The 26,327-nt window shown below is 38.8% G+C and overlaps 1 protein-coding gene across 1 annotated transcript in view; it reads right to left on the bottom strand.

The window, feature by feature from the left end:
• PRTG (protogenin) overlaps positions 1-26,327 on the bottom strand; it is a 119,551-nt gene that overhangs the window by 60,045 nt on the left and 33,179 nt on the right. The window contains exons 2-7 of the mRNA XM_045582288.1: positions 7,608-7,752; positions 6,568-6,704; positions 4,171-4,308; positions 3,760-3,918; positions 3,055-3,214; positions 1,868-2,115 (exon numbers count right to left, since the gene is read on the bottom strand). Coding sequence (XP_045438244.1) covers positions 1,868-2,115; positions 3,055-3,214; positions 3,760-3,918; positions 4,171-4,308; positions 6,568-6,704; positions 7,608-7,752 — 987 coding nt within the window. The remainder of the gene's footprint in view (positions 1-1,867; positions 2,116-3,054; positions 3,215-3,759; positions 3,919-4,170; positions 4,309-6,567; positions 6,705-7,607; positions 7,753-26,327) is intronic.

Here is a 26,327-nt window from a genome sequence, read left to right as displayed (position 1 = left end):
TAACCTTCTCTAAACTCCATTACCATCTAGTCAAAAACTCACAGTGTGGCAGGAACACACAAAGCTTCACACTGCAGAACGCTGTCATTCATTCATAAAGTTAAATTTTACTTGCTTGAACTCAGGGCTTCTTTTTTCTTTTAAACATAAATGGACAGACAGTGGGGAATGTAATGTCTCTCCTCGTTATAAAAACAAACCAACCCAAAAGTTGTCCTGCAAAAGATCTCATTTTGCCCCTAGAGGTTCTATTAAATTTGACTGACACACGTTGTTCTTTTATTTATATTGACAGCAAAAGAACCGGGAAGCTCAGAATGTGCTTCAGAGCGCTTTGTTTCCCAATGAGCTTTTTTCTTTTCTTGAGAGGGGGGGAAAAAAAATCCTTAGCAATTCTTAATAAAATATGCATGGCAAGGTAGGGAGCAGGATTTGTCTTTGTCAGATTTAATTCCTACAGAGCAAACCTGTAAAGTGGAACAAGAGCCCTGGTCGCGACTGTGCTTTGTGAATAATTCACGGTAAATGGATGTCAACTTAATCAAAACTCTCTAAGGACAGGGTCCCTTCTTTCCACACTGGATTTATAAACAAAACAGAAGGCAAATTCCACTATTAAGTTTTCCCACATTTCTGAATGAACTTGATAGCATTTTAATTAGACAAGATTACAGGCATTTCACAACAGACTGCCTAATGTCTCGTTAATTAGGAGCTGCATAGTACGATTTCTGACCTAGCAAACAAGGTCCTTGAGTTCGAATTAAAAAGCCTTGTTCTACCCCTGAATAGACCACTGAGATGCATGTGGAGGCTCTAATGAAAGAACCATAATAGCGAACAAGAGTGGTCCCCACCAAAACCAGCATTCCTTTTACCCTCCTGAATCACCGAGAGGGGAATTAACATACTCCGACAAGCTCAGCTATCAGACTTCCATTCTTCTTGCTACCATGACCCCTGATTTAAATTCAAAATATTCTTTTTTCAAATATTACTTCAAAGTACAAAAAAACAAACAACAACAAACCACCTGTTTCTACAGACCATTTTATTATATCACTATTCATTGGGTGTTTGGATTTGTTTTTTAATGTCTTTTGCATAAAAGTTAGGCTGTTTGCATATAAAACTAAAATCTGTAAACTTCTATTATGGTTTCTTATGAGAAAAATCAATAGAGAAGTATAGAAAAAAAAACAATAGCAAAATCTCTAGGATTGATAAGCAGTTTTTCCTTTTCCTCTAAAATTTTTTGCCAAAAGAAACAATAAGGATAAAAACGGAATAGTTCAAAATAAAAATCTGAAGATAGATCTGATTTCTACTTTTAGATAATAAAATACCAGTAATGTCTTATCCAATTTTCAGAGAGTTCTGTATAATTTCAGATAACATTTAAAATCTATAAAATCAAATATATGGGGAATTTGATGTTTACTTTCCCCTTTAAAAAGAACATGAGAGAGTGACTATATTTTACTACAATATTTTATTAAGCAGTCATACCCTTGGTCCTAGGTAACTGCATCCTTAAATGGGCATACTAAGTCTTAGTTAAGAAATTTATATATTTGCTGAAAGGAAATCCATACATACACCATTCTCTATTTTACCTGGCAGAGATAGTAACTTACTTCTAAATAAAAATATCTTAAGCTATACACAAAGTATATACCAGTAATACTACAAAATTTAGAAAGAAAAAAAAAAATAGATACACCTGACAGACTAGAGACAAATGTCATAGAGCTTCAAACACATTTTGTGAAAAAAAATATGTGGATTTTCCAAGCATCATTCAGTCTGAAAACAAATCCATGAGTGCAAGCGGAACTTAAATATAGACACTCTTCTAACTGCTTACCTTCTGCTTTCATGTAGTGCACAGAGTAAGCGATGACTTTGTCTGAGTTAAAAAGGGGCCTCTCCCAGGCTAACAGGATGGCTGAGCTTGACATGGTTTCCGCGTGAACGTTGTAGGGAGCACTGGGTCGGTCTTCTGACATGACCACGGTCAGTCGGGCTCTGGATAAAATAGATCCTTGGCTGTTCTCAGCCATGCACTGATAAATAGCATCGTCTTCCGGAATAATCTGGTTAATTACCAATTTACTGAAGAAAAGAAAAAAAATACATTTATTTCTATGAAAAATTCTAAGAATAACGTAAAAATAAAGTTAAACTATTGTGAAGTGTATTCTCATTTCAAATGACAAAAATTACTATGAACAAAAAAATGGGTAGTCAGCCCTACTGAAAAATCTATACGAATCGCTTAAAATTACTCTTATTTTCTGAGTCAAATAAGTAAATACTTGTGAAATCCCCAAATCCTGTTTGCTTTAGATGACAGTTTAACTTCTTTTTAAAAAATCGTCTTTCATTAAGAAAATATATTACTTTTAGCATCTAATTTATATAATATTGCAAATGTGACAAAATTGAGGTCAATGAAATTTTTTCAAGTCTTGTCTAACATAAATGAGAATGTTACAAAAAGATTCTTATTTATACTAATAAAAGCGAGTTCTTAAAATCATTAGGTTTGAATTGTGGGGGACTTCTTAGCGAATCAATTATTTCTTGCTAATTTCCTCATTTATAGAGGAAGGAACTGAGACCCCAAGGGCTAATATGCTTGCTTATAATAACTTAGCTACTTGCTCATCAGAACTATAATCCAGGGGTGAGGGGTGAGGGCATGTGCTAGGAGATAGGGGAGGCTGGGGGAAGGTCAATGGGGGGAAAAAGAAGACATAAGTACTACTATTTATAATACTTTAAACAATAAAATAAAATTTAAAAAAACTATAATCCAGGTCTGGGGCAACCGTCTAATATTCATTTCAGTATAGTTAACCACTTCCATGATCTACATATGAAAGAATCTATGGTCATGCTGATATTACAATCCTAATAAATTTCTTAATTTATTTTAGTGTTAAATACCAAGATAGCAAAAGTACTTGATATTATAATTATTGCCATGTAATATAAAAATTACTAAGCCATTAATCTTATCTAAAATAGTAGCAAAAAGACACAACCTACCTGTTGTACATTTTAATTCTACCATTTGAATGTATCTTTCTTCCATTTTTCAACCATGACATTTTGGGTGAGGGGATTCCTTCTGCCTGACATACAAATCGAGCAGTGCCAGCTCGAGGCCTTGTTAAACTTTCTGGCCATTCAACAAATAGAGGAGGAGCTGTTTTTAAAGAAAAAAGAAAAAATATATTTCTGTGGTCCCAACAGGAATGATACAGAGTCAAGGAAGAGTAAATGACCAAGTTCCACCCTTGAAAATATATGACAGTTTGAGCCTCTAGTCTACACTATACATGTACCTATCCAGATGCCTTTTCCACGTATTGCCCAGAGAGATGTCCACTTCATCCAGGCTTTCTCCAACGAGACCATCTATATAAATACTCTAAAAATGTATGTACCTTAATCCTATTTAACTAAGCTCAATACATAGGCTCTTGTGAATACATATAGACAATCAACAGATTACAGTTTTAGATTGGTGAGTGGGTATATGGACTTGTGGGTGGGTGAGGAGAAGCTTGAGAAAGAAGGAATATAACAGTATGCAGGTAAACAGAATGGTGATGTCAGATTAACAGTTAAATCAATTGTAACATAAGACTTTAATTTTTAGGAGAAAATTAAAGTTATATTCTCCTAAAAATTAAAGTCCTATGTCAGCTCAGCCTTTGTATCGGTAACAAAAAAAAAAAGAAAACATACCTAATACCGTTAAAGTTGCCATGGCAACTGTAAAGTTTCGTGTGCCTGGGATAGTGGCCCGACAAACATATATACCAGCATGCTGCAGCTTGACATCAGATATCATGAGATTACCATTCCCAAGTACCCGAGTATTAAAGACATCAATGGACTTGTGATCTATTTCAGAGAGAATACTTCAGTTAAAACAATATAGAACAGAATCTAAAATTAGTTCCAAAGATCATTCTCCAAACAATCCCATTATTAAACGTATAATATTCTCTATGCTAAAACCATTTCTCTGTACACTACACGTGCCAAAAACTTCAAAGTCACCTAACTGCCAAACATGTTTTGCTATATTTTATCAGTTTCACTGTAATGAACAAAGTTTAAAGAATCCTCCCCACCTCCCCGGAGAAGACGTACCAAGACGGCTCCAAGAAATGATTGGTTTGGGACTTCCTGTGGCCATGCATTCCAAAACAACCGTCTGATGGAGAGACGTTGTTATGTTCTGTGGACCTGCTATAATGGTTGGTGTGTGGAAGGATTTAGACTCCATAGCTTTGGAGAGAAAAAGGCAGAATATAAAAAATAAATTATAAGTAAAATAGAAGTGAAAATATCTATTTTTAGTTATTCACTTAAAAAAAAAACAACCTTCATATAACAAACAATTCACCTATCCGAAGTATAATTCAATGGTTTTTAGTATTTTCAGAGTTGTGCACCCATCACCAAATCAATTTAAAAACATTTTCATTACCCCGCCCCCCCCCCCAAAAAAAAACAAAACAAAAAAACACCAGTCACTCTCCACATACCTCTTCTCATAGCCTGGCAACCACAATAAGCTACTTTCTGTTTTCTGTCTCACCAGATTTATCTATTCTAAACGTTTCATTAAAAAAAAAAAAGAACTGTACATTACATGGTCCTTCCTTTGACTGACTTCTTTTAACAGCATAATATTTTCAAGATTCATCCACGTTGTAGTAGTACCAGCAGTACTTCATGTCTTTTTATTGAACAACAACAAAATAATTATATAAATAGAACACATTTTATTTGTCCACTCATCAGCTGATGGGCATTTGGGTTGTTTCCATATTATTCATTTTTAATTGAGGTTGAAAGGTTCCTTGAATACTTTCACTAATCTTTTTAAGAATTCGTGTGACAGTAGGCGGAAGGGAAGGAGGAGAGTGCTTTTGTTTCTATCTTTTACACCAGGAATCTAATAGGAAATCCCTCAAATTAAAACAGAACGTTAAAAATATAATTTCAGCCTCTTAATGATTTTCAAAACAATATTTTTTAAAATTTTATAGGGTCTTTGAGAATAACTCTAAGGGAGAAGAAACAATCATAGGTTTACCAGTGTCTTTGGTCCAAGTTTTCTTACACTGTATTCAAGTAAATTTAAGTTAATTATTTTAAAATAAAAATCAGTGTCTATATATAACTCCACTTTAGTACTATTTATATTTTTTCATATTAGTCTCTCAAGCTAATTTCCCTTTTAATTATATTCATGTATGGCAAAATGAAAAAAAAATTATGTTCACTTAATATTAACGATAATACTTTCTGAGTACTGGAATTGGGGATATTTTAAAAAACTATATTATATTTTTGTACTTTTTAAAAAACGAATCCTCACCTGAGGATTTGTCTTTTGGTTTTGGAGAGAGAGGAAGGAGAATGGGGGGAAAGAGAGACACAGAGAAAGGAATCAATTGGTTTTGCTTGTATGCACCCTGACTGGAAATTGAACCCATGAACCTATGTATTTGCCCTGACTGGGAATCAAACCCGAGACTTTTTTGGTGAATGGGGGGGATGCTATAAATAACTGAGCAGGTCAGGATATATCTTTGTACTTTTTTTTACTGTTATAAACATTATTCTTTACAATAAGTATGTATTTTTTCACAAATGCAAATTATGATTTTTCTTAAAATAACAAACAAAAAATACCAAACTGGAAACAAGTATCTCTTTATTGACAATGGATAATTCTGGTGGAAATGAATAATTGTTATTTTCCTTTTTGTATAACACACACACACACACACACACACACACACACACACTAGAGGTCCAGTGCATGAATTCATGCATGGGGGAGGGAGGAGGTCTGGCCAGCCCACCCAGATCGGGGCTGATCAGGCTGGGCTGGCTGGGAGTGGGGGGATGCAGGAGATTGACTGACCAATCCTGTCCTCAGTTGGGGTTGGGGGAACAACTGGAGGTGGGGCTGGCAATGGGGAGGTGCCGTGGGCAGTTGGCTAGCTGGCCCCTCCCCCTGGTGGAATTTCCTTTTGAACTCCTAGTCAAGAGGACAATTTGCATATTAGCCTTTTATTATATAGGACTAGAGGCCCAGAACACAAAATCTGTGCACTGGTAGGTCCCTAGCAGCTGGTGGTGACCAACTGGGTACTCTCTCCTTTCTCCCGGCCACCTGCCTACCGCTGGCCAGGGCCTTCCTCCCTTCCCGCAGCTGGCTCCACCCCCCTGGTCGAACACCCAGTCGAGGGAACAATTTGCATACTATGCTTTTATTATATAGGATTTTTTAAAAAGTTAAATATTTACAAAAAATTCAATCATTTTTAAAGATGCTGACACTAACATGACATATAACAAGTTAGCCTATGAAAGAAGAGTTGTTTAGTACATAAAAATGACCGTTTTCCAAATAGATTACAATAGTTTAAATGAAACTAAAGTACCATTTTACAGCATACTATTATAGCCAGAAAATACAAATGAATAGTTGTTTCAATTAAAAACTGAAAACAGAACTTTATGAGGTACCTGGAATCACTGTTAGAGAAGCCTCCATACTTTTACGCTTGTGGGCTACTGTAGCAGCAACACAACGATAATTCCCAGCATCCCTTGGGCCAACATCGTAGATCTGCAATACTCCTGTTGGTAGGGCAGTCATCCTGCTATGAGGAGGAAGATGATTAAACTCTCTGATGCAGATTTTTTTCTAACATATATTCTATAACATTTCATATATTCAACCCTTTTTAAAAAATATATATTTTATTGATTTTTTACAGAGAGGAAGAGAGAGGGATAGAGAGTCAGAAACATTGATGAGAGAGAATCGTCGATCAGTTGCCTCTTGCATACCCCCCACTGGGGATGTGCACACAACCAAGGTACATGCCCTGGACCGGAATCGAACCTAGGACCCCTCAGTCTGCAGATTGATGCTTTATCCACTGAGCCAAACTGGTTTCGGCTATTCAACCCTTTTAAAGTGCCAAGCTTTAAAGACCTTTTAATATATTAGCTTGATTCAATTATTCTCATTTGTGTCACCACAGATCTCTAAATCATAACTAACTATGCAGTGTGTGGTTTGTGTATTTCAGTTGCGGGTTCCATCACCAGCCCTGCTTGGGTGTGTGTGGGAGGTAACCAATCAATGTTTCTGTTTGTCCCCCATTGTCCCACTCTCTCTTAAAAAACTAAGGGAGAAAATATCCTCAGGTAAGGATTAACCAAGAAGTTGATTATTGCCCTAACCAGTTTGGCTCAGTGGATAGAGCGTCCAGCTTAAGGACTCAAGGGTCCCAGGTTCGATTCTGGTCAAGGGCATGTATCTTGGTTGCAGGCACATCTCCAGTAGGGGGGTGTGCAAGAGGCAGCTGATCTATGTTTCTCTCTCATTGATGTTTCTAACTCTCTATCCCTCTCCCTTCCTCTCTGAAAATAAATAAAAATAATAATCAATAAAAAATATATTAAAAAAAGGAAGAAGTTGATTATTGACACCATCTATGAAAATGAGTTCCATAACGGTCTTTGTCCCATATAGTCTCATGAAAAGCTGTATTTACCTGTCCATAGTTACAGGTAGAGTTGTTCGATTTAATTCCCATGTTATAATTGCAGGAGGGTTTGATGAAATCTTGCATGCAAATCTAGCAATTCCACCTTCTTGGACTTCAGTAGAAACTGGCTGAACTTCAAATGCAGAAATAGCTATAAGAAAATTTGACAAATTCAGAATATTTAGATGAACTATTAGTCTACACTTGGGAATAGCATTTTGCTAGATATTATTTATCAGACTTGAACTCTTTTTTCAGATGTTAAGACAATCCTGATGTAACTAATGCAAAAATAATTTAGGGAATAATTATGAAAAAAAATCACTGAGTAGTTGCCCAAATCAAGGAGTCTTTCCCAGGATGAAATTCTAGCCAAATTCTTAAGAAACTTACAGTCTGTGCAGAGGGAAAAAAATTAACATGACTGGAACAAAAACAAACAATTAATAAAAGTACTTAATTACATACCCAACTGTGGTACAAGCTTCAGACACTGCTCTATTTCAGAGGAGAGGGAAATCAAGGCAGGCAGATTAGAGAAGTAAAAACCATTTACGGAGATTGGTTTTAAATTGAGTTTTGAATAATCTATTAGGTTTAGATAAAAACAGAAAAATAGGAATAGCACGAAGGCAATAACAGAAGTGGAAGAAGACAGAAATAAAGCAGATTTGTTGCAAGGTACAAATTAAGACATCACTGAAGATTTCTGAGCAAAGAAACGTCATAATATAGTAGTAACTTGGAAAAATAAAGCTGGCTCTGTTACCCAGGATGGACTGAGAAACAGAGAGCCTTGAGTCAAGACCGACAGGCTGTTTAAACAAGATGACAACAGGGTGGTGGCAGTGAGAAGGGCCAGGCTCCACAAGACCCCTTAATGAAAACAAGGACTTGGTTCTTTTGGATACAGATATGTCACTCTGTGTTTGGAATCAAATGAGGGTGGTATTGATGGTGCAGAATAAAAATTAGAAGAACAATGGTGTCCCTGGGTTGACATTTTGACAGAGTCCAGACTCCAGGTAATAGTATGGTTTTCCTTCCCTCTAAGTCTTCCAGGACATAAAGAAAGGGCCCCAGTGATGGTCTTACTCAGATTCCAGTTTTTAAAAAAAATAAATTATATATATATATATATATATATATATATATATATGCCTTTATGATTTATCCATAAAGTAAGAAGTTATGAAGAAAAATAGAGGGACTGTGGTCTAGATGACGTATGCTTCATTAGACTGGAAAGGGTAAAAGGTCACAGAAAACTTACATTTTGCCTTGGATTTGATTTTATTAGTCTGTAAATGGATCACAGACCTTTAGAAGAATAGGAAAAAGCCAGTGAATAATGATGAAAATATTCTTAAAAGCATCTATTTCCAAAAGGATGGAGTGGTAGTATAGTAACTGTTCTGGTGCTGGTAACAAAATATTTCTGCTTCCTTGAGAACAGGTTTCACAAGTTAAGAACCATTCTCATAATCACTGTCATGTTCTTGCCTCATTCTCATTTCTCCTGTGTGTACAGGGTTTTCCAGAAACTACATGACAGGTGACATCACAACAGACTCCGTGCAGAAAGAAGCAGGTATGTGTGAGATCCAGCTGTCTCCTAGTAAGCTAATTAGAGATTTGCACAAACATACAACAATGCCACTCTTCTCAATAAAATATGTATTTTTTGGAAAATAGTTGTGTTTCATTAAATGTGTTATGTTAATGTGTAATGAATTAATGTTTTCATTTTTAAATGAATCAGTATTTTATTGGCTTACTTATTTTAAAAAATGTAAGTCTTACCCAAGGATATATTTGTTTTTTTTTAATTTTTATTTATTTTAGAGTGGAAGGGAGAGGAATAGAGAGAAACATTGATGTGAGAGTGAAACATTGATCGGTTACCACTCATATGTGCCCTGAATGGCTACCTGCGTATGTTACCTGACGAGGAATAAAACCTGTAACCTGAAGAATTCCCTGTCAGGGTACATACCCAGGTTACCAGTTTGATCCTGGGTTGGGGTGCATACAGAGTCAATCAATTGATGTTTCTCTTTCTCTCTCTGCCTTCTTGTCTCTCTAAAATATATCCTCAGGTGAGGATTAAAAATTATTTTAATTTCCAATAATAAGTATCAATAGATACAACCTACACAAATAAAAGCTTTGGGGTCTTCAAAAAGCTTTAAGAGTATAAAGAGTGAAACTAAAATGTTTGAGATCCCTATTCAAGAATATCAAACCTGAAAATCATTACAATTTTTATTTTTAATTGCTTCTGTAATCATTCTCTAGATGTTAACCTATTTACAAATATTTTTATTTTGGATCCAACCAATGCCTTATCTACTGGAGAATTAGAGAATAGATGGTTATATTTATGTCCAAAATATCAGGTTCACATTCATAATGGCCTGATTTCTTAATAACAGTGTAAGCTTATCCTATATAAATAAAAGGCTAATATGCAAATTGACCAAATGGCAGAATAAACAGTTGCTATGACAGGCACTGACTACCAGGGGGCAGACACTCATTGCAGGAGCTGCCCCCTGGTGGCCAGTGCACCAGAAGCTAGGCTCACGGTTGGCAAGCGCAGTGGCAGTGGTGGGAACCTCTCCTGCCTTTGTGGCAGCACAAAGGATGTCCCACTGATGGCTAAGCCATCCCCCAAGGGTTCCTGAACTGCAAGAGGGTGCAGGCCAGCCTGGGGGACCCCCCACCACTGAGAGTGCTCAAATTTCATGTACTGGGCCTCTGATCTATATATGAAAAGGTTAAATGTCTATCTGTCCGACAGGTAGCTATAATGCAGACTGACCACCAAGGGGCAGATGCTCAATGCAGAAGCTGCCATGAGGCGCACTGCCATTTACGAAGAGATGGCACCATGCACCTAGTGCTGACAAACCAACACTTGGCTTCTCCCAAGTGGGACACAGACCCCACCACTTCCCTGGAGCAACGCCCCACCAAATTGCAGCCGACGCTGCCAAGACCCCCTGATGCAAAACGCAGCCCACAGCCCAGCCTGAAAAAGTCCTTGTGGGAACCAGGTAATGACATCACACAGCGATGCCTGGCTTCCTCTCCCTAACAACTAGCCTCCTTAGAGTTTCTTCAACCCAGGAACTTGACTTGCTTCATAGCCAGGTACAAACATTTTACAGTTTAACCAAATGTCTGTGAAGCGTTTTCCCATGCCTCATCTCATTTGATCCTCACAGAAGTCCTGGAGTAGATTGATAGGCGACCCAATAGAATCCTATTTTCATTAGCAAGACACGAATAGTGATATTAAATATTTCTTTTAATTCATTTCCTTTCAATGTGCACAAATCCGTGCTCCAGGACTCTAGTTTTTCCAGGATTAACTATATCAAACACTCATATTTGGGGGAATGAGGACCTAAGTTTCCATAAATTTAATGCCTGCTTTATGAAGTACTAATTTCTCTTATTGGTCCCATGCTATCTTTTCCATGTGTAAAAGGGTGACTTTTATTTAGTTCTGGCCATCATTGACAATCCAGTCTAATCACCACTTACAGACTTTAAGGTGGGACTTTTATCTTATTCTTCCCTAGCTTTTACCTCTTTAGATGGAAACAGCTAATATAGTTTAACTTTTCTTTATAAAATAGGTTTTCCAGTCCTACCTATTTGAACAACTTCTTCAATCAATCTACAATGATTCAAGCACCCAATTCAGTATGTTTTATCCATTCTACTGTATATTTCTCCCAAATCTGACTTCTCGGCATCCCTAACAGTCTTCCCTTCCACTCAGGCTCCTGCCACCTACTGCCTGGAAGTCTTGCAGGAACCTTTTAGGTGACACCTCCCCTACCATCAGAGTTACCACCAGATTAACAGTCAAAAAAGGTAAATTTGATTGTGTTTCTGGTTAATTAATTAGTCCCTGCAAAACTCTCACTTGTCTTCAACCACTTACAATTAATTATGTTTCATAAACACTGAATACACCGTATTCATGCCTATGAGCATTACGAGTACTTCCTTCTCCCTCAAATGGTCCTTTTGTCCCCCTGACGAAATCCTCTCACCAGTTAAAACCTAGGTCACTTGTCCCATACTTGGAGAAGTTGTTTCTGACCCTTTTATCTGCAACTTCTGTACATTGCAGGCCTTAATTGCGTATCAGTATCTCACCGTATATTAACCACGGGCTCACAATCTTTCTTCCCTATGAGCTCCCTGAGCGCCAGGAGAGGGTCACATTCTTTGCAGGATCCCTGAAGATAGTGAATGGCATGGCTCAGCACTAAAACAGTACTTGTGCACTGAACTGAAATGCTTTGAAACTCTCCAATTCTATTAGGTCTTTAAGCACAGTAGTCAGAAATGTAGGGAGTTTTCCAGGTACAAATACCAAGGATTAGAAAAATAATGCTTTGTTCGTTTACTGTAATTCTAAAGTGATGTAAAGTATTTAGTGGTATTATTTTTAGAGCTAAAAATATGTTTCTCTTCTATTAAAGGATTTTTAGAAAGATTCAATAAGCCAATATAGTGAAGGCCCTTTATATATTACAAGACTTTTTATAAATATTGTGACTCCTGAGACTAAAAATAATGATCCGTTGCCTGGAGTAATTTCATTCCAACCAGCATTTGAGTGTTTTTACTTCGAATCTCAGCTAACTAATCAAACAATATGATCCCCTGAATCTTTTCCCCCCCAGACAAGTAAGTCTATGAAACCTCTACATTATAAAAACTGAACAATATATAATACTTTCAACAATAAAGAACTATTTTTAAAAATGAAACTAACATGTCACTTTAGGTTAAATGCACTAGAGCCTCGAAGTTACAAAATCATGAGAACTAAAAGGCTTTATTAAGATATAAATCACATAGCATGTAATTTATATACCATGCAATACGCTCATTTAAAGTATATAATTCAATGGTTTTTAGTAAAATCAAAGAACGTACAATCACCCCATAATCAATTTTAGAATATTTCATCACTCTAAAATGAAATCCCATATCCTTTAATCACTCCATAATCTTCTGATCTCCTCCCAATTCCAAGCCCTTGGCAACCACTAATTTAGTGTCTTTCCTCCCCTCAACTTTACTGACTATAACTGACATATAGCAGTGTGTACCATGTGATAATCTGATACATATGTTGGTAAATATCTACCATATATGGTTAGGTAACAAATTGACTCAGTAAGGGTATTTCTTGATCTCACTCTAGTTTTCAGCCAGATCTAAAGCAAGTTCTAAAGATATATATTTTTTTAATTTCCACAAACACTTTTATATTTAACATGCCTAACTTTTTTGTCCCTTTTGAAAACTCAACCCACTGACAAAATATTTTCTCCCCAAGAAGACCAAGCCAGATACTCCTTTGGGACTCTCATCAGCACCTATGAGACTGAAGAAAAAGCAGCATTCATCGTTCAAAATATGAAACTAAGTCGCCATCTTTCTGTTTGTACTTCCTTCATCTGGGCACCAACCCCATCCTCTTCTTTCACCTCTGTGAACCTGACACAGCCATCTCTCTACCTCTCTCCTGCATAGTCAAACTCCTGCTAGTTCATTCCTTCAGCTGCTAAAAGTCTCTCCCAACCTCAAAACACAACAACAAAACTCCAGGCCTCTCTTTATGGCATGTGTCCCTCTAGCAGCTAGGCACATTCTGTCCTCCCACAGGGATCAAAACTTTTCTAAAGAATCGCTTATTCTGCCGAAACCGGTGTGGCTCAATGGATAGAGCGTCGGCTTGGGGACTGAAAGGTCCGGGGTTCGATTCCGGTCCAGGGCATGTACCTTGGTTGCGGGCATATCCCCAGTAGGGGGTGTGCAAGAGGCCACTGATCGATGACTCTCTCTCATCGATGTTTCTAACTCTCTATCTCTCTCCCTTCCTCTCTGTACAAAATCAATAATATATATATATTTTTTTAAAAATCGTTTATTCTAGTTGCCTCCCCTTCTTCCTCTATGACTTTATGCCTCAAACACCTAATCTGCCTTCTTACCCTATTATTTTATAGAAACTGCATCTATCACACTAAGCACTCCTTGTTCTCTTATTTCACTGACTCCTTCTTGTCTCCTTTTTTTCCAAGGGCTCTCCCTGTTCCTCTGCCCTTCCCTTTCAGAGAGTCTCTGTTCTCTTCTCTCGACACAATTTCACTGGGTGAGCTCATCCACTCTTGGTTTTCAGCTACATCTAATCTATTGTTGATGGCTCTCCCAAATATATCTCCAGCTCAGATCCCTGCCCTCAGAGCTTCATACTGATAGCTTCAACTGCCTACTGGGCATCTTCACCTGTGATTTGTAAAAGGCACTTCTAATTCTTGATCACGTCCCAAATGAAGTCATCTTCCTTCTTCTAAGCCTGCATCTCTATCTCAATTTGTCACATCACCACTAATGACCACTCACTGAGATAGACCACTGACTCCTTTTGCACTCTCTTCCTTCCATCACCTGCTCCCACATATATAAATCCTAAATATATGTCACATTCATTTCTGCGACTCTGTTCCAACATCTCTCACTGGAGCCATTATAAAAGTATCTTATCTGCCCTGGCCAAATAGCTCAGTTGGTTGGAGCGTCATCTCAATGTGCCAAAGTTGCAAGTTCAATCCCCAGTCAGGACACATACAAGAATCAAGAAATGAATGCATAAATAGGTGGAACAGCAAATCAATGTTTGTCTGTCTGTCTGTCTCCCTCTTCGTCTTTCTAACAGTGATTTAAAATTTTTTAAGTCTTTCATCTGTCCTCCCTTGCTTGCATCTCCTCTTTCCCCCCCATCTTTCAAAAACATCGTTCAGACACACACCAGTGTTTGATATGGATACATGGGTCTCACAAGCAGCCTCCATCTATTAATTCAAAGGCTTCTAAGGTTAATCTATTACTGCTAAACTCAGCAAAGAAATAATCTCACAAAAAATGTGGTTCTCATTTTAAATGCTGTCATAAAGTATTATGCCTTAGCAACCCCTCCTAGCAAATCTTTAAACTGCTTAGCCTAATTATTAGAAAAATTGAATGCATATATCCCTATCACTTCAAAAGGAAAAAACACCTTCCTTTATGCTAGGGGTGTCGAACTCAATCAGAGAAGGGACCAAAATCTAAAATCCAGCCTAAATCGCGGGCCGAATGGTTTACTGAACAGTCATAAACTGTCATTGTGATGGAAACGCAGCGGAGTGCAGTGATGACAGCGAGGTGCGGGCCACATTGCAAGGCCTGGCAGGACGGATTTGGCCCGTGGGCCTTGTGTTTGACACATGTGCTTTATGCTATGCCAACTATATATTTTAACTCTTTCTATATGGGTGGATTCTCAATAAACAGATTCATTGGCTATTTCTTTGCAAAAAACAAACAAACAAAAACAAACAACACGTTTGGCATCAATTACTCCAAAACCAAACTGTTTTATGGTAAGTATACAACAGTATTTGAATATTTTATATTAATTACTTATATTAAAAAAAAAAAGAATAGCCAGAGCTGGTTTGGCTCAGTGGATAGAGAGTCGTCTTGTGGATGGAAGGGTCCCGGGTTCCATTCCAGTCAAGGAATACCTTGGTTGTAGGCTCCTCCCTGGCTCAGGCCCTGGTTGGGGCTTGTGCAGGAGGTAACCAATTGATGTGTTTCTCTCACATCGATATTTCTCTCTGTCTTTCCCTCTCTCTTCCACTCTCTCTAAAAATTAATGGAAAAATATCCTCAGGTGAGGATTAAACAAAACAAAACAAAACAAAACACAATGAATATTTCTGCTATTAAAGCTATACATTATAACTATGACACAAAGAAGTTATCACCCCCACTATCTGTATAATCACACCATTAGTTTGTAATTAACCCATGCTTTCAGGCTTTGAATCATGCAATTGTTCATAAGATAGATGCACTAGCTCCCCAATCAGAAGAGGATTTTAACCCCTTGCACGCTGTAAGCATCCGTAGATGCAAGTGGTGGACCTTTCCCACACACCACGCGTGTCTGTAAAAAAAATGTTTTCCCTCAGTGGCAGCCTGGCCAACTTTAAAATCATTTTTTGTGAGAATTTTCAGCTGAAATATTCAAGAACACCCAAATTGTGAGTAATAAGTTTATTTTTATAATATACACTGCAATTTGATTTTTTAAATTAAATTCAAAATATCGTGGTCTGTGGGGATGGTTTTCATTTTGGATGCATGGCAATTAACTGCTTACTCAGACTTATTTTAGACTAATGAAATATCTTCTAAATTAATTAAGTCAACAAATATTTATTCAGTATTTAGAACATTCTAGGTATTAATACAAAGGAGGATTCAGTTATGAGCAAAACAGAGCCTCTACCCTCAGGGATCTTTGTGTAGTGATGGATGAAGACAACTAAATGACTATGCAAGTATGTAACTTCAAACTGTGCTAAATGCTCTAAAGGAAAGTACAAGTTTTATGAAAGCATATAACAGAGATTATAATAATGACACAAACAACGATGGCCTAACATATATTTTCTTGCCAGGCAGCATGTTAAGTTCTTTACATAATTTAGTTTATTTAATTCTCTCAGCTGTTATTATTTCAATTTTCAGTTGAGAAAACTTGCTCAAGGTTATTCTGCTTGCTCAAGGTTATTCTGCTAATAAGTGGTGAGGCAGGGATCTGAATCCAGGCAATTTCTGGAGAACCTATGAATTCTCTGCTGAGTAAAAGTTTGAGACCCTCCAACTTTTTTGTGGAAGATAAAGATTACTGGTTCTATTTCCAAGCAATTCTACTGCTCAGGTATAAGTTAATATGTTTTGGCTTTCTAGCTGAATAAGAATATATGTTAAGTTCTGGATTTTCCTAAGCAGAACAATACATTTAGACTCCTGCATACTAGGATTTTGAAGCTATGGGTCTCATCTCAAACAAGAGTATCTGTATTCTTAGGATCCATAGAAAAGGTAAGAATGCATGTAAATTATATACTACCTTAGTCTAAAATTTATTCAGGAACCAAATATTTTTTAAAACATATATATCTTTTAAAAAGTTTGCCTAATGGGAACACAAGCTATTCCTTTTTTATTATTATCCTAGTTCTAGGCTCACAAACTTCTCATCATCAAAAGGTGAAATTCTTAGAGAGTTTAGAGGTAGGGAAACCACTTAAAAGGCTACTAGAGCAGTAGACTATGAATATGCATGATGAAAGAGATTGTAGGAATGGAAGAGAGAGCATAAATAAGAGATGTTGTACATTGAACATCATTTGGCCATGAGACATTCAAGGGAATGTTAGAAGGACCCCAATGGTTCTGAGGTTTCTGGCCTATATATGTACTAGAGGCCCGATGCATGAATGGGCCTTCCTTCTGGCTGCTGGCACTACCTTCGCTCTAGCCCAGGGCCACCTTTCTGCTCCGCCCGGATCTACCTTTCCACCTTCCTATGCTGCCCTGAGGCCCAGAGTGGCTGGGGTGCTGCGAAATGCCTGCGTTATCGCCATGGTGACAACGCAAGTGTCCTGCCCAACCCCAGGCCCTCGGTGCCCGTTTGGAAAAATGTTGGGTTAATTTGCATACTCGCTTCTGATTGGCTGGAGGGCATCACAAAGGTATGGTCAATTAGCATGTTACTCTATAATTAGGTAGATATGGAAGGTTGGTGGACAGTATGGTGCCAGACCAGAGAACATAGAAGAGATCAGGTGAATTGGTGAATCACCATTACAAATGCTCATTTTATCAGGATGAGAAGAAACTGGACATGTTAGGAAGACCGGGAAACTACAAAAATAGGTCAGAGGTTAACCATATAAACACTTTCAAATATCTAATGCATCCTTGTATTTTAACTAATGGTTCAGATGTCAGGTGTCATTAAGATTTAAATAAAGAAGCCCATGAGTTTATATATCTGCCTAAAAAAGCAACAATGTATAACATGTAAAATTAGCAGAGAAAATATATTTTATTATTTCTGAGGCTCTGTTGAAAGAAACTTAGGAGGAATAGTATTTGTTTTTCCAATTTAAATGTATTCTTATTTCTCGATTATAGAAATTAAGGCATTAGAAAATTAAGATACAGGATATTAAGACTCAGGCAAAATCTTAGCCTTAGCTGATTTAAAGAAAATCAGGAATAACATCCAGTACAGCAGGACAGCTTTGTGGTTAAGAGTGCAGGTATTAAAATTTATAGATCTGGGTAAGAATCACAGCATTGCACTCATGAGCAGTGTGCCTTTGAGATGTTACTCAACCTCGAGCCTCCATAACCCTCGAGCCTCCATAACCCTCAGTAAAATGGGGATATTAATATTTTATAAGGATTTCATAATATTTAATTATACACACACACACACACACACACACACACACAGAGTATGATAACGTGAGCCTGTTCTCACGGCACTGCTGGACACCTTGTGAACTAGCAGTGGTTCCGGAGGGGTCATAGTAATACAGGATGTATTGCTATGAATACACTAACGTTTGGAGTTATGAATCTGAAGAAAAGCAAACAAAGGCTATCAATGACCATTACGTAACAAAAATAAACTTTAAAGCTCTAACAAAAGCATAGGTAGTTTAAGATATAAAATTTGTCCCTTCTTTTCTACTAAGCCAGACTATGCAGTTTATACATATTAAAGATTCATATAATGCAGAGAAACAGCAATACTTTCCCATTTTAATGTGCAGAGGTAAATTATTTGGAGGATAAAATCCCCTACCTGAATCATGAAATAATAGGGGATATATTACAGGAAATAAGTAATTAAGATCAAATTTCTAGTAGTAGGATTACCTATGGTGTTTTTTTGTACTTATTTTTTTCTATAATACACATAATTGAGGAAAAGTAATGACTTTTTAAAATAAACTTTATATGCTTACATGGGGCATGAATTGAAGAGCTTGTCTTTGTAATGTTGTTCTACTACCTGATAAAATCCCCCATCTTTAATTTTTACCTGTCTCCTTTTAAATATCTGAACTTCCCATGCTTTAGAGAGACATCACCTATGATCTGTGGATGCTTGATTCTCTCCCCAACCAGTGCCCTCATACTGACAATTACAAAAAAAAGAATGCCTGAATCAAAATCTTTTTTCAATAAAATAAATAAATTACATAGAATCCTATATAATAAAAGCCTAATATGCAAATTGTCCCCTTGACCGGGAGTTTGACCAGGGGGTAGAGGGGGCCGCCAACTGCCTGTGGCCCCTCCCCCTGGCTGGCCCTGGTGGCAGGCAGCCAGGGAACGGGAGGCCCCAGCCAGCAGCCACCTGGGACCCTACCTGTGCATAAACTTTGTGCACTGGGCCTCTAGTTTTATATAAAAACATGAAACTTTAGAAAAACATGCAAATATGAATTTATATTTTAACAATCTTAAACTTTGTTTCCTTGCAAAGATTTGTTTTTTTAGTTAGATTTTTTTTTTTAGTGGAACATTAAGCTGAGTAAATGAATACACTCTTTACAATAATATCAGATCCCCCTATAACTTTTTTGGCATTATCAAAACATTTTGTACTTATTTAAATGGCAAAACATCTCATGTCCTTATGCAAATCTCGGCTTTCTCCTTGATGTGGACTTTGGTGCTGCCAGTTAGGTATGATTTTACAAGTCTGCAGCCTCCTTGTGAAATCTGACCTCCTTCTTCCCTCCAGTCGGTGCTAACATAAACCCAGAGCCCCACAAGAAGTCATTAAAGCCGTGCTGTTAAGAGGCCAGAGCTCTATAAAATAGGCAAGAAACAAGGTCTTAAGAAACATGTGCCGTTCTCAAAAACAAGCTTGCAAACACAATAAATGTAAGTGCCTATTTTATTTGTGACTTCCTCCTCTTCACCTGTCTACTCAATCATTTGCTCCTATGATTTATAGCTGGGGGAGAAGGGGATCAAAGAGGAAAATGTTGATCAGAAAACAGTATATATATATATATATATATATATATATATATATATATATATGTGTGTATATATGTATATGTATATGTATATGTATATGTATATGTGTGTGTGTGTGTGTGTGTGTGTGTTTCTACGATGGAAATGTGAGACTATAATATTAAACTAATTGCCATCTATGCTTCTAAAAGGTTGCCATAAATTAAATACTTAATATATGTTGATTCTAAAACCAGCTAAAAATTATGGGTACACAGTCTGAAATTAAAAGCCATTCAGTAATTTAAAATAAGTTCGCAGACCATTTCCTAACGTAAGAAAAACATCACTTTCTTTTGTAAACTGCATTTAAAGTATTGTTTCACTAAACAGAGAACACTTCAGTCCATCAGAATCTGGATGCAGGGTTTACACAGGTGGTTGGTCCTGATGCTGCCGACCAGCCAGGGGTTCTGGGGACCTCAGCTGGCCAAGGACTGCATCAGCTGCTACTGCCGCACCCCCTCTTGAGGGAGTCCTAAATGGCAAGGGGACATGACCAGGAGTCACCTTCTAGTGCCTCTGTGCTGTTTCCACAGCTCTGCCACCCATCAGTAGTTCTGGGGAAATCTAAAATCAGCTCATCAAGAAAACAGGGCGATTTCTCAGACTCCTGAATGTTCACAATTTGAGAGTTCCTCGTGGAGTGGAGTGTGTGTGTGTGTGTGTGTGTGTGTGTGTGTGTGTGTGTGAGAGAGAGAGAGAGAGAGAGAGAGAGAGAGAGAGAGAGAGAGAGAGAGAGAGAGAGATTTAAGTTTATTTCTATGACACTGGTCTTTCAAATCATGCATTTGTCTTCTGCAGGCTTTCCTAATCAAAATGCCAAAATGCAGTAGTAACTACTTACCTCATCTGCTCCAATTTGCTTTTAGTCTTCAAACTTGAAGACTGACCTACAACTGAACAGGAAATAAGCCAAGAGACCTGACCCCTCTAAAGCATCAAGGTAACTGATGCTTTACCTACTTGAGGTAAAAACCAAACAAGGTACAAGTTACAAGCAGACACTGGAAACTTCTTATATCCTTAAGACTGGGCAAGAAACTACTAAGTACTTTTAAAAAATTGTTTTACAATAATTTTCATCTGTTTAATAAAATTAATGTGTACAAAACATGTGATCACTGTGTCTTAGGTGTCTACCTCTTCCCCTCCACCCCCAGCTGTACTGAGTACACCACAGCTATTCTTTAAGTGGCTTCTTAACTGACTTCTAGGGAATTTAGTATCCTGCTTGAATCTGTGGCTATTCTGATTTCCAGGTGCTAAGAGGTATGCATTGTTTTTCAACGTTATATTTTGATTAAAATATGTACCCAAATAAATTAAATAATATGAATGCTAATATCTTTCTAAGTTGGGAACCAGGGATTTTCATAAATACATCCTACATGCAAAGTTTCCATGGACTGGATTATTTTCCATTATATCCCTCCTGTGTCCATATTAAAAGACAACTTTAATAACACCTGAGAATTCTTTGCTTCTTTGATATTTCATCAACCCCGTTTTGACAAATGCCAGACATGGAACTCTGCAAACTCAATGCCTTTGCCTGAAAAGAGCCATGCAAAGTTCTTCAAGTCCCCTCCTGTCAACAGGACTGTTCACTGCTATTCAACCATTCTTTTTTCACTTTTCAATGACAAGATTAGCTTCAAGAATACACCCCTGTGATTATACATTACCTAACTTAACAAGTGATCATCCCAATAAATCCTGTACCCATCGGACACAATACTTAGTTACTAGACTATGATTCGTATACTAGAGACCCAGTGCATGAAATCATGCACTGGAGGGGGGCAGGACTGCCTCAGCCCAGCCTGTGCCCTCTCGCAGTCCGGACCCCTCAGGGGATGTCCACTTGCCAGCAGTCAGACATCCCTCTGACAGTCCGGGCCTCTCGCAGTTCGGGAGGCTCCTGCCACCGCCACTGCACTCGCCAGCCGTGAGCCCGGCTTCTGGCTGAGCATTGCTCTCCCTGTGGGAGCACATTGACCACCAGGGGTCAGCTCCTGCGTTGAGTGTCTGCTGCCTGGTGGTCAGTGCAGTGTCATAGCGACCGGACTTTTAGCCGTTTGGTCAATTTGCATGTTAGGGTTTTGTTATATAGGATTCCCTTATTGTACTTTTCACCTCGACTATTCTATAGCTACCAATTTGCACTTCTTAATCCCTTCACTTTTTTGCCCATCCCTCCAATCCTCCTTCCCATAAGGCAACCAACAAAATGTTCTCTGTATCTGTTTCTGTTTCATTTATTTTGTTAGATTCATTTGTTGATAGACATGTATTTATTGCCATTTTATTGTTCATATTTTTATCTATCTTCTTCTTGAAGACACTTTAACATTACATGTGTTCCTTTAGCTTTTTCTTGTCTGAGAAGCTCTTTTCTCTGTTCTTTGATTCAAAATGATAGCTTTGCTGGGTAGAGTAATCTCAGTTGTAGATCCTTGCTTTTCATCACTGAATATTTCTTGCCAATCCCTTCTGGCCTGCAAAGTTTCTGATGAGAAATAAACTAAGAGTGTTATGAGAGCCCCCTTGTAGCTAACTAACTGCTTTTCTCTTGCTGCTTTTAATATTGTTTGTGGTTAACCTTTTGCATTTTAATTATGATGTGTCTTGGTGTAGACCCCTTAGGGTTTTTTGGGGGACTCTGCACTTCCTGTACTTGTATGGTTGTTTCCTTCACCAGGTTAGCGAAGTTTTCTGTCATTTTTGCAAGTAGGTTTTCAATTTCTTGTTCTTTCTCTTTTCCTAGCCCTCCCATGATGAGTGTTGGTATGATTGAAGTTATCCCAGAGGCTCCTTGCACTATTTTCATTTCTTTTTGCTGTTCTGATTGGGTGTTTTCTGCTTATCTTCCAAATCGCTGATTTGATTTTCAGCTTCATCTCTTCTATTATTGATACCCTGTAAATTATTCTTCATTTCAGTTAGTGTATCCTTCATTTCCGACTAGTTCTTCTTCATAGTTTCCATGTCCTTTTCTATGCTGTTGAGGTTCTCTCTCTCCAAGTTCAACTTTGTTTCCTCTAAGTTCATTGAGCATCCTTATAACCAGTGTTTTTGAACTCTGCATATAATAGATTGCTGGTCTCCATTTTGTTTAGCTCTTTTTCTGAAGTTTTCTTCTTTTCTTTCATTTGGGACATGTTTCTTTGTCACCTCATTTTGGCATCCTCTCTCTGTTTGTTTCTATGCATCAGGTAGAGCTGCCACATATCCAAGGCTTGAAAGAGTAGCCAAAAACAGCTGGTGTCTACAGGGTCCAGTGGCACAGACTCCCTGATCACCCAAGCTGGGTACTTCAGGTACACTCTCTCCCTCCTCCGAGAACACTCTCTCGTTGTAGTTGAGCCTTGATTACTGTTGGCATGTCAATGGGAGGGATTTATTTCTAGGGCGATCAGCTGCAAGGTCTGGCTGTGACCATCCACCATTGTGGAGAATCAGCTGTGCACGGCCTGCCTCACAGAGCATACGTCAGTGGGGCTCTCGTGCCTGCTAAGCCCACCCCTGAGTGTGTCACTGTAGAGGTGGCTGTGTGGTAGTGCGAAGTGGTTTGAAACTGTCTACCAGGTGCACTGGCTCTGGAGCCTCCCAGCTGGTGCAGGCCAAGATCAGCTGCCACCCACGTTCTGTCCAGCAATCTGCAAATGGCTGCTACTTGTGCTGGGCCCAGGAGAGTACAAGCTGTACATTGAGGTTGACTGCTGCTAGTGCCAGACCCGGAGCTACCTCACATGAGGTATGGGACACGCTGAGGTCAGAAGCTGCTTGTTTGAGAGAATTCAGGAGAAGTCTGAAGTATGAGTCGAGCAAAAAAGCCACTGGAAACAACTTGGGTGGGCCAGCAAGTTGGTAGGGTGAGGTCTCAGAGAATCAAGTGGGGGAGGGAAGGAGAGACAGTGTTAGCCAGGTGGATAGGTTGATGGAGACTCAGACAGGCTGCCCCAACCAGCTTTTATTTTTATTTATTTTTTAATATTTTATTGATTTTTTTTTATAGAGAGGAAGGGAGAGAGGGCTAGAGAGTTAGAAACATCGATGAGAGAGAAACATCGACCAGCTGCCTCCTGCACCCCGCCACTGGAGATGAGCCCACAACCAATATACATGCCCTTGACCGGAATCGAACCTGGAACCTTTCAGTCCGCAGACCGACGTTCGCTCTGCCACTGAAACAAACCGGATTCGGCTGCCCCACCAGCTTTGTGGGAGAAGGGCAACAATGGCCTCTGACAGCAGTTCAGTCTCAGAGAAAGTGGCCCTCACAGCTCTCACCTGACGCCATATCATTCAGTTCCTCCCTGGGAGCCCTGTCTCCCTCAGCCACAACTCCCACAAGTTTTTACAGCCAGAAGTTGTGAGGACTTCTCTTCACAGCACTGGAAGCCTGGTGTGGAGCTGAGACTCACTTCTTAGGGGGTCCTAAATAGCTGATATATCCTTCCCAGTTGTTTTTTTTTTTTGTTTGTTTGTTTTTGTTTTTGTTAATCCTCACTCGAGGATATTTTTCCCCTTTGCTTTTTAGAAAAAGTGCAGGGCGGGGGGAGATGAGGGAAAGAGGGAGAGAGGAAGGGGAGTAGAGAGAGAAACATGAGTGCAAGAGAGAGACATTTGATTGGTTGCCTCCTCCATGTACCCCATAAAGGGCTGGGGATCAAACCTGCAACCCAGGTATGTGCCTTTGACCGGGTATCAAACCCATGACCCTTTAGTGCACAGGCTGACATTCTAACCAATAAGCCACACTGGCCAGACTCCCTCCCAATTTTTATTCAACACCCGTGTGTGTGGGACCACCCCATTCTGCACCTCTGCCCCTCCTACCAATCTCCATGTGGCCTCTTCTTCACACATTTAGTTGTGGGACTTCTTTTCAGCTAGATTATAGGCGGTTCTGAATGATGGTTATTCCGTAGTTTAGTTGTAATTTTGAGGTGGTTGTGGGAGGATGCCAGTACTGTGTTTACCTATGCCACCCCCTTGACAGGAAATCCTCAACAATTCTTATTAATGACTGGTTTCAGAAATTCTCTAACGTTCCAATTTATTCAAGTTTTCAACCACTTTTACCCCGAATCCCTTGAGTCCAGAGACCATGTCCTACTTGTCTGTGTGTTGCTAGGAGCCAGAAGAATGCTCTGCATACAATAGGCTCAGCCGGGGTTTCTGAGTGAACTCAATGAACCACATCACCACTTCCCTTCTGTTTGCAGCAGAAAACTCTGCCTCTTTTCTCCATGAAAAGATGAGTATAATTATGGCTATATCACCTCCTACTGTATAACCCTGAGCAAATCACTTTATTTTTCTCTCTTTCTCTTTTTACTTTTTGATTTTCCCCCCCATTATTTTGTCTTATTTTGACAAACCTTTGACTTTCAATAGATCGCAGCAAGGAAGCTGCTCTGCTATGTACGAAACCCCACCTCAGAAGCAGGTCATCTACGAATGGTTTTAGCACCAGGCTCACCAGGAACATACACTGTGTGAAGGGCAGGGGACAGGCCCCTTCTCGGACGTACCGTTTCCCAGAATGAGGGGCTCACTGCACCAGACCCCAGTCCAGAAGCCAGGCGCGACGCAGAGGCCCACTAGCAGGGATGGCAGGGTACCACCGGCTAAACGAGGCCAACCAAGGCTCCAGGGCGAGGGATTCTGATTTAGAGGCATTCAGTCATAATCCCACAGATGGTATTATGGTTTAGCCCCATTGGCCCCTCAGCCAAGCACATACACCAAATGTCTGATTCTGTGGTTCCTCTCATACTAAGCAGGACTCTTCCTTTCCTAATCATATTTTGTTATGTAAAACAGGGTTCTTATAGGGTTTTTATGGATTATAAATGGTAAGGCATAAAAAGCACTTAACATGAAGCTCATAAACCTGGCATTGTGGAAAGACACACATGTGTGTGAGTGACTTCTTTCAGGGATGCTCCCTTGCTCACGACAGTCAGGAACCTATATTCTCCACAAGCTCTATCATACGTGAGCTATAAATGACCTGTCCAAAGTAGCTCTTTGGCTCTTAGTGTCCTCATACACAAAGTGGTAGAACTCTTCTCAGACATCACTGCCATGCCATCCAGTTCTACAGAACCTTCCCAGAGCCACAGGTCGGTGTGCCCGGTCCGTCTTCTAACTTAGAATCGTGGAGTTTATGGACCAATAGAGACTCTAATGGTCTGGCTACAACCACTGTAGCCATTTTCAAAAAGACTCAACATTGAGTATCTTAATCTTGGATGCTATGTTACAAACTATATGTAATTTTCAGTGGCAAACCTACTAAGGCTGAGTTTTAATTGTTAAACAGAGGACTCTTTTTTGGTAGGTTCCCCCTACTTTTCTACCTTTCGACAACCCTCCCAACACACACACTCAACAAAGGAACAAGAGTCAATAACAGCATCTGTCACCTAAAATAAACACAGGAGCTCAAGAATCAGAAACGAGCAGTTATTTCCATGGGCCTAAAAGGCACAGTGCTTTACTCATAACTGCCCATGACTAATTGTCATCATAACAATGTCTACTGAAATGAAATTAACTCACAATTAGTTATGATGAGAATGTGCTTAGTGTGAAACTAGAAGATTTAAAATGAGACGGAGTTAAAAATCATTCCAAATTTTCTTACCCAAAATATGTTCAGCATCACTATTATTCTGTGTGTTTGAGTTCTAGTAAGCAAGGAGGCAGGGACATAGTTATGTCTGTGCATAA

The sequence above is a fragment of the Pipistrellus kuhlii genome, unplaced genomic scaffold (assembly GCF_014108245.1).
Source record: "Pipistrellus kuhlii isolate mPipKuh1 unplaced genomic scaffold, mPipKuh1.p scaffold_m20_p_1, whole genome shotgun sequence".
NCBI lineage: Eukaryota > Metazoa > Chordata > Mammalia > Chiroptera > Vespertilionidae > Pipistrellus > Pipistrellus kuhlii.
The sequence above is the reverse complement of the archived record's forward strand: the minus strand, read 5'-3'. Positions and strand labels throughout refer to the sequence as shown.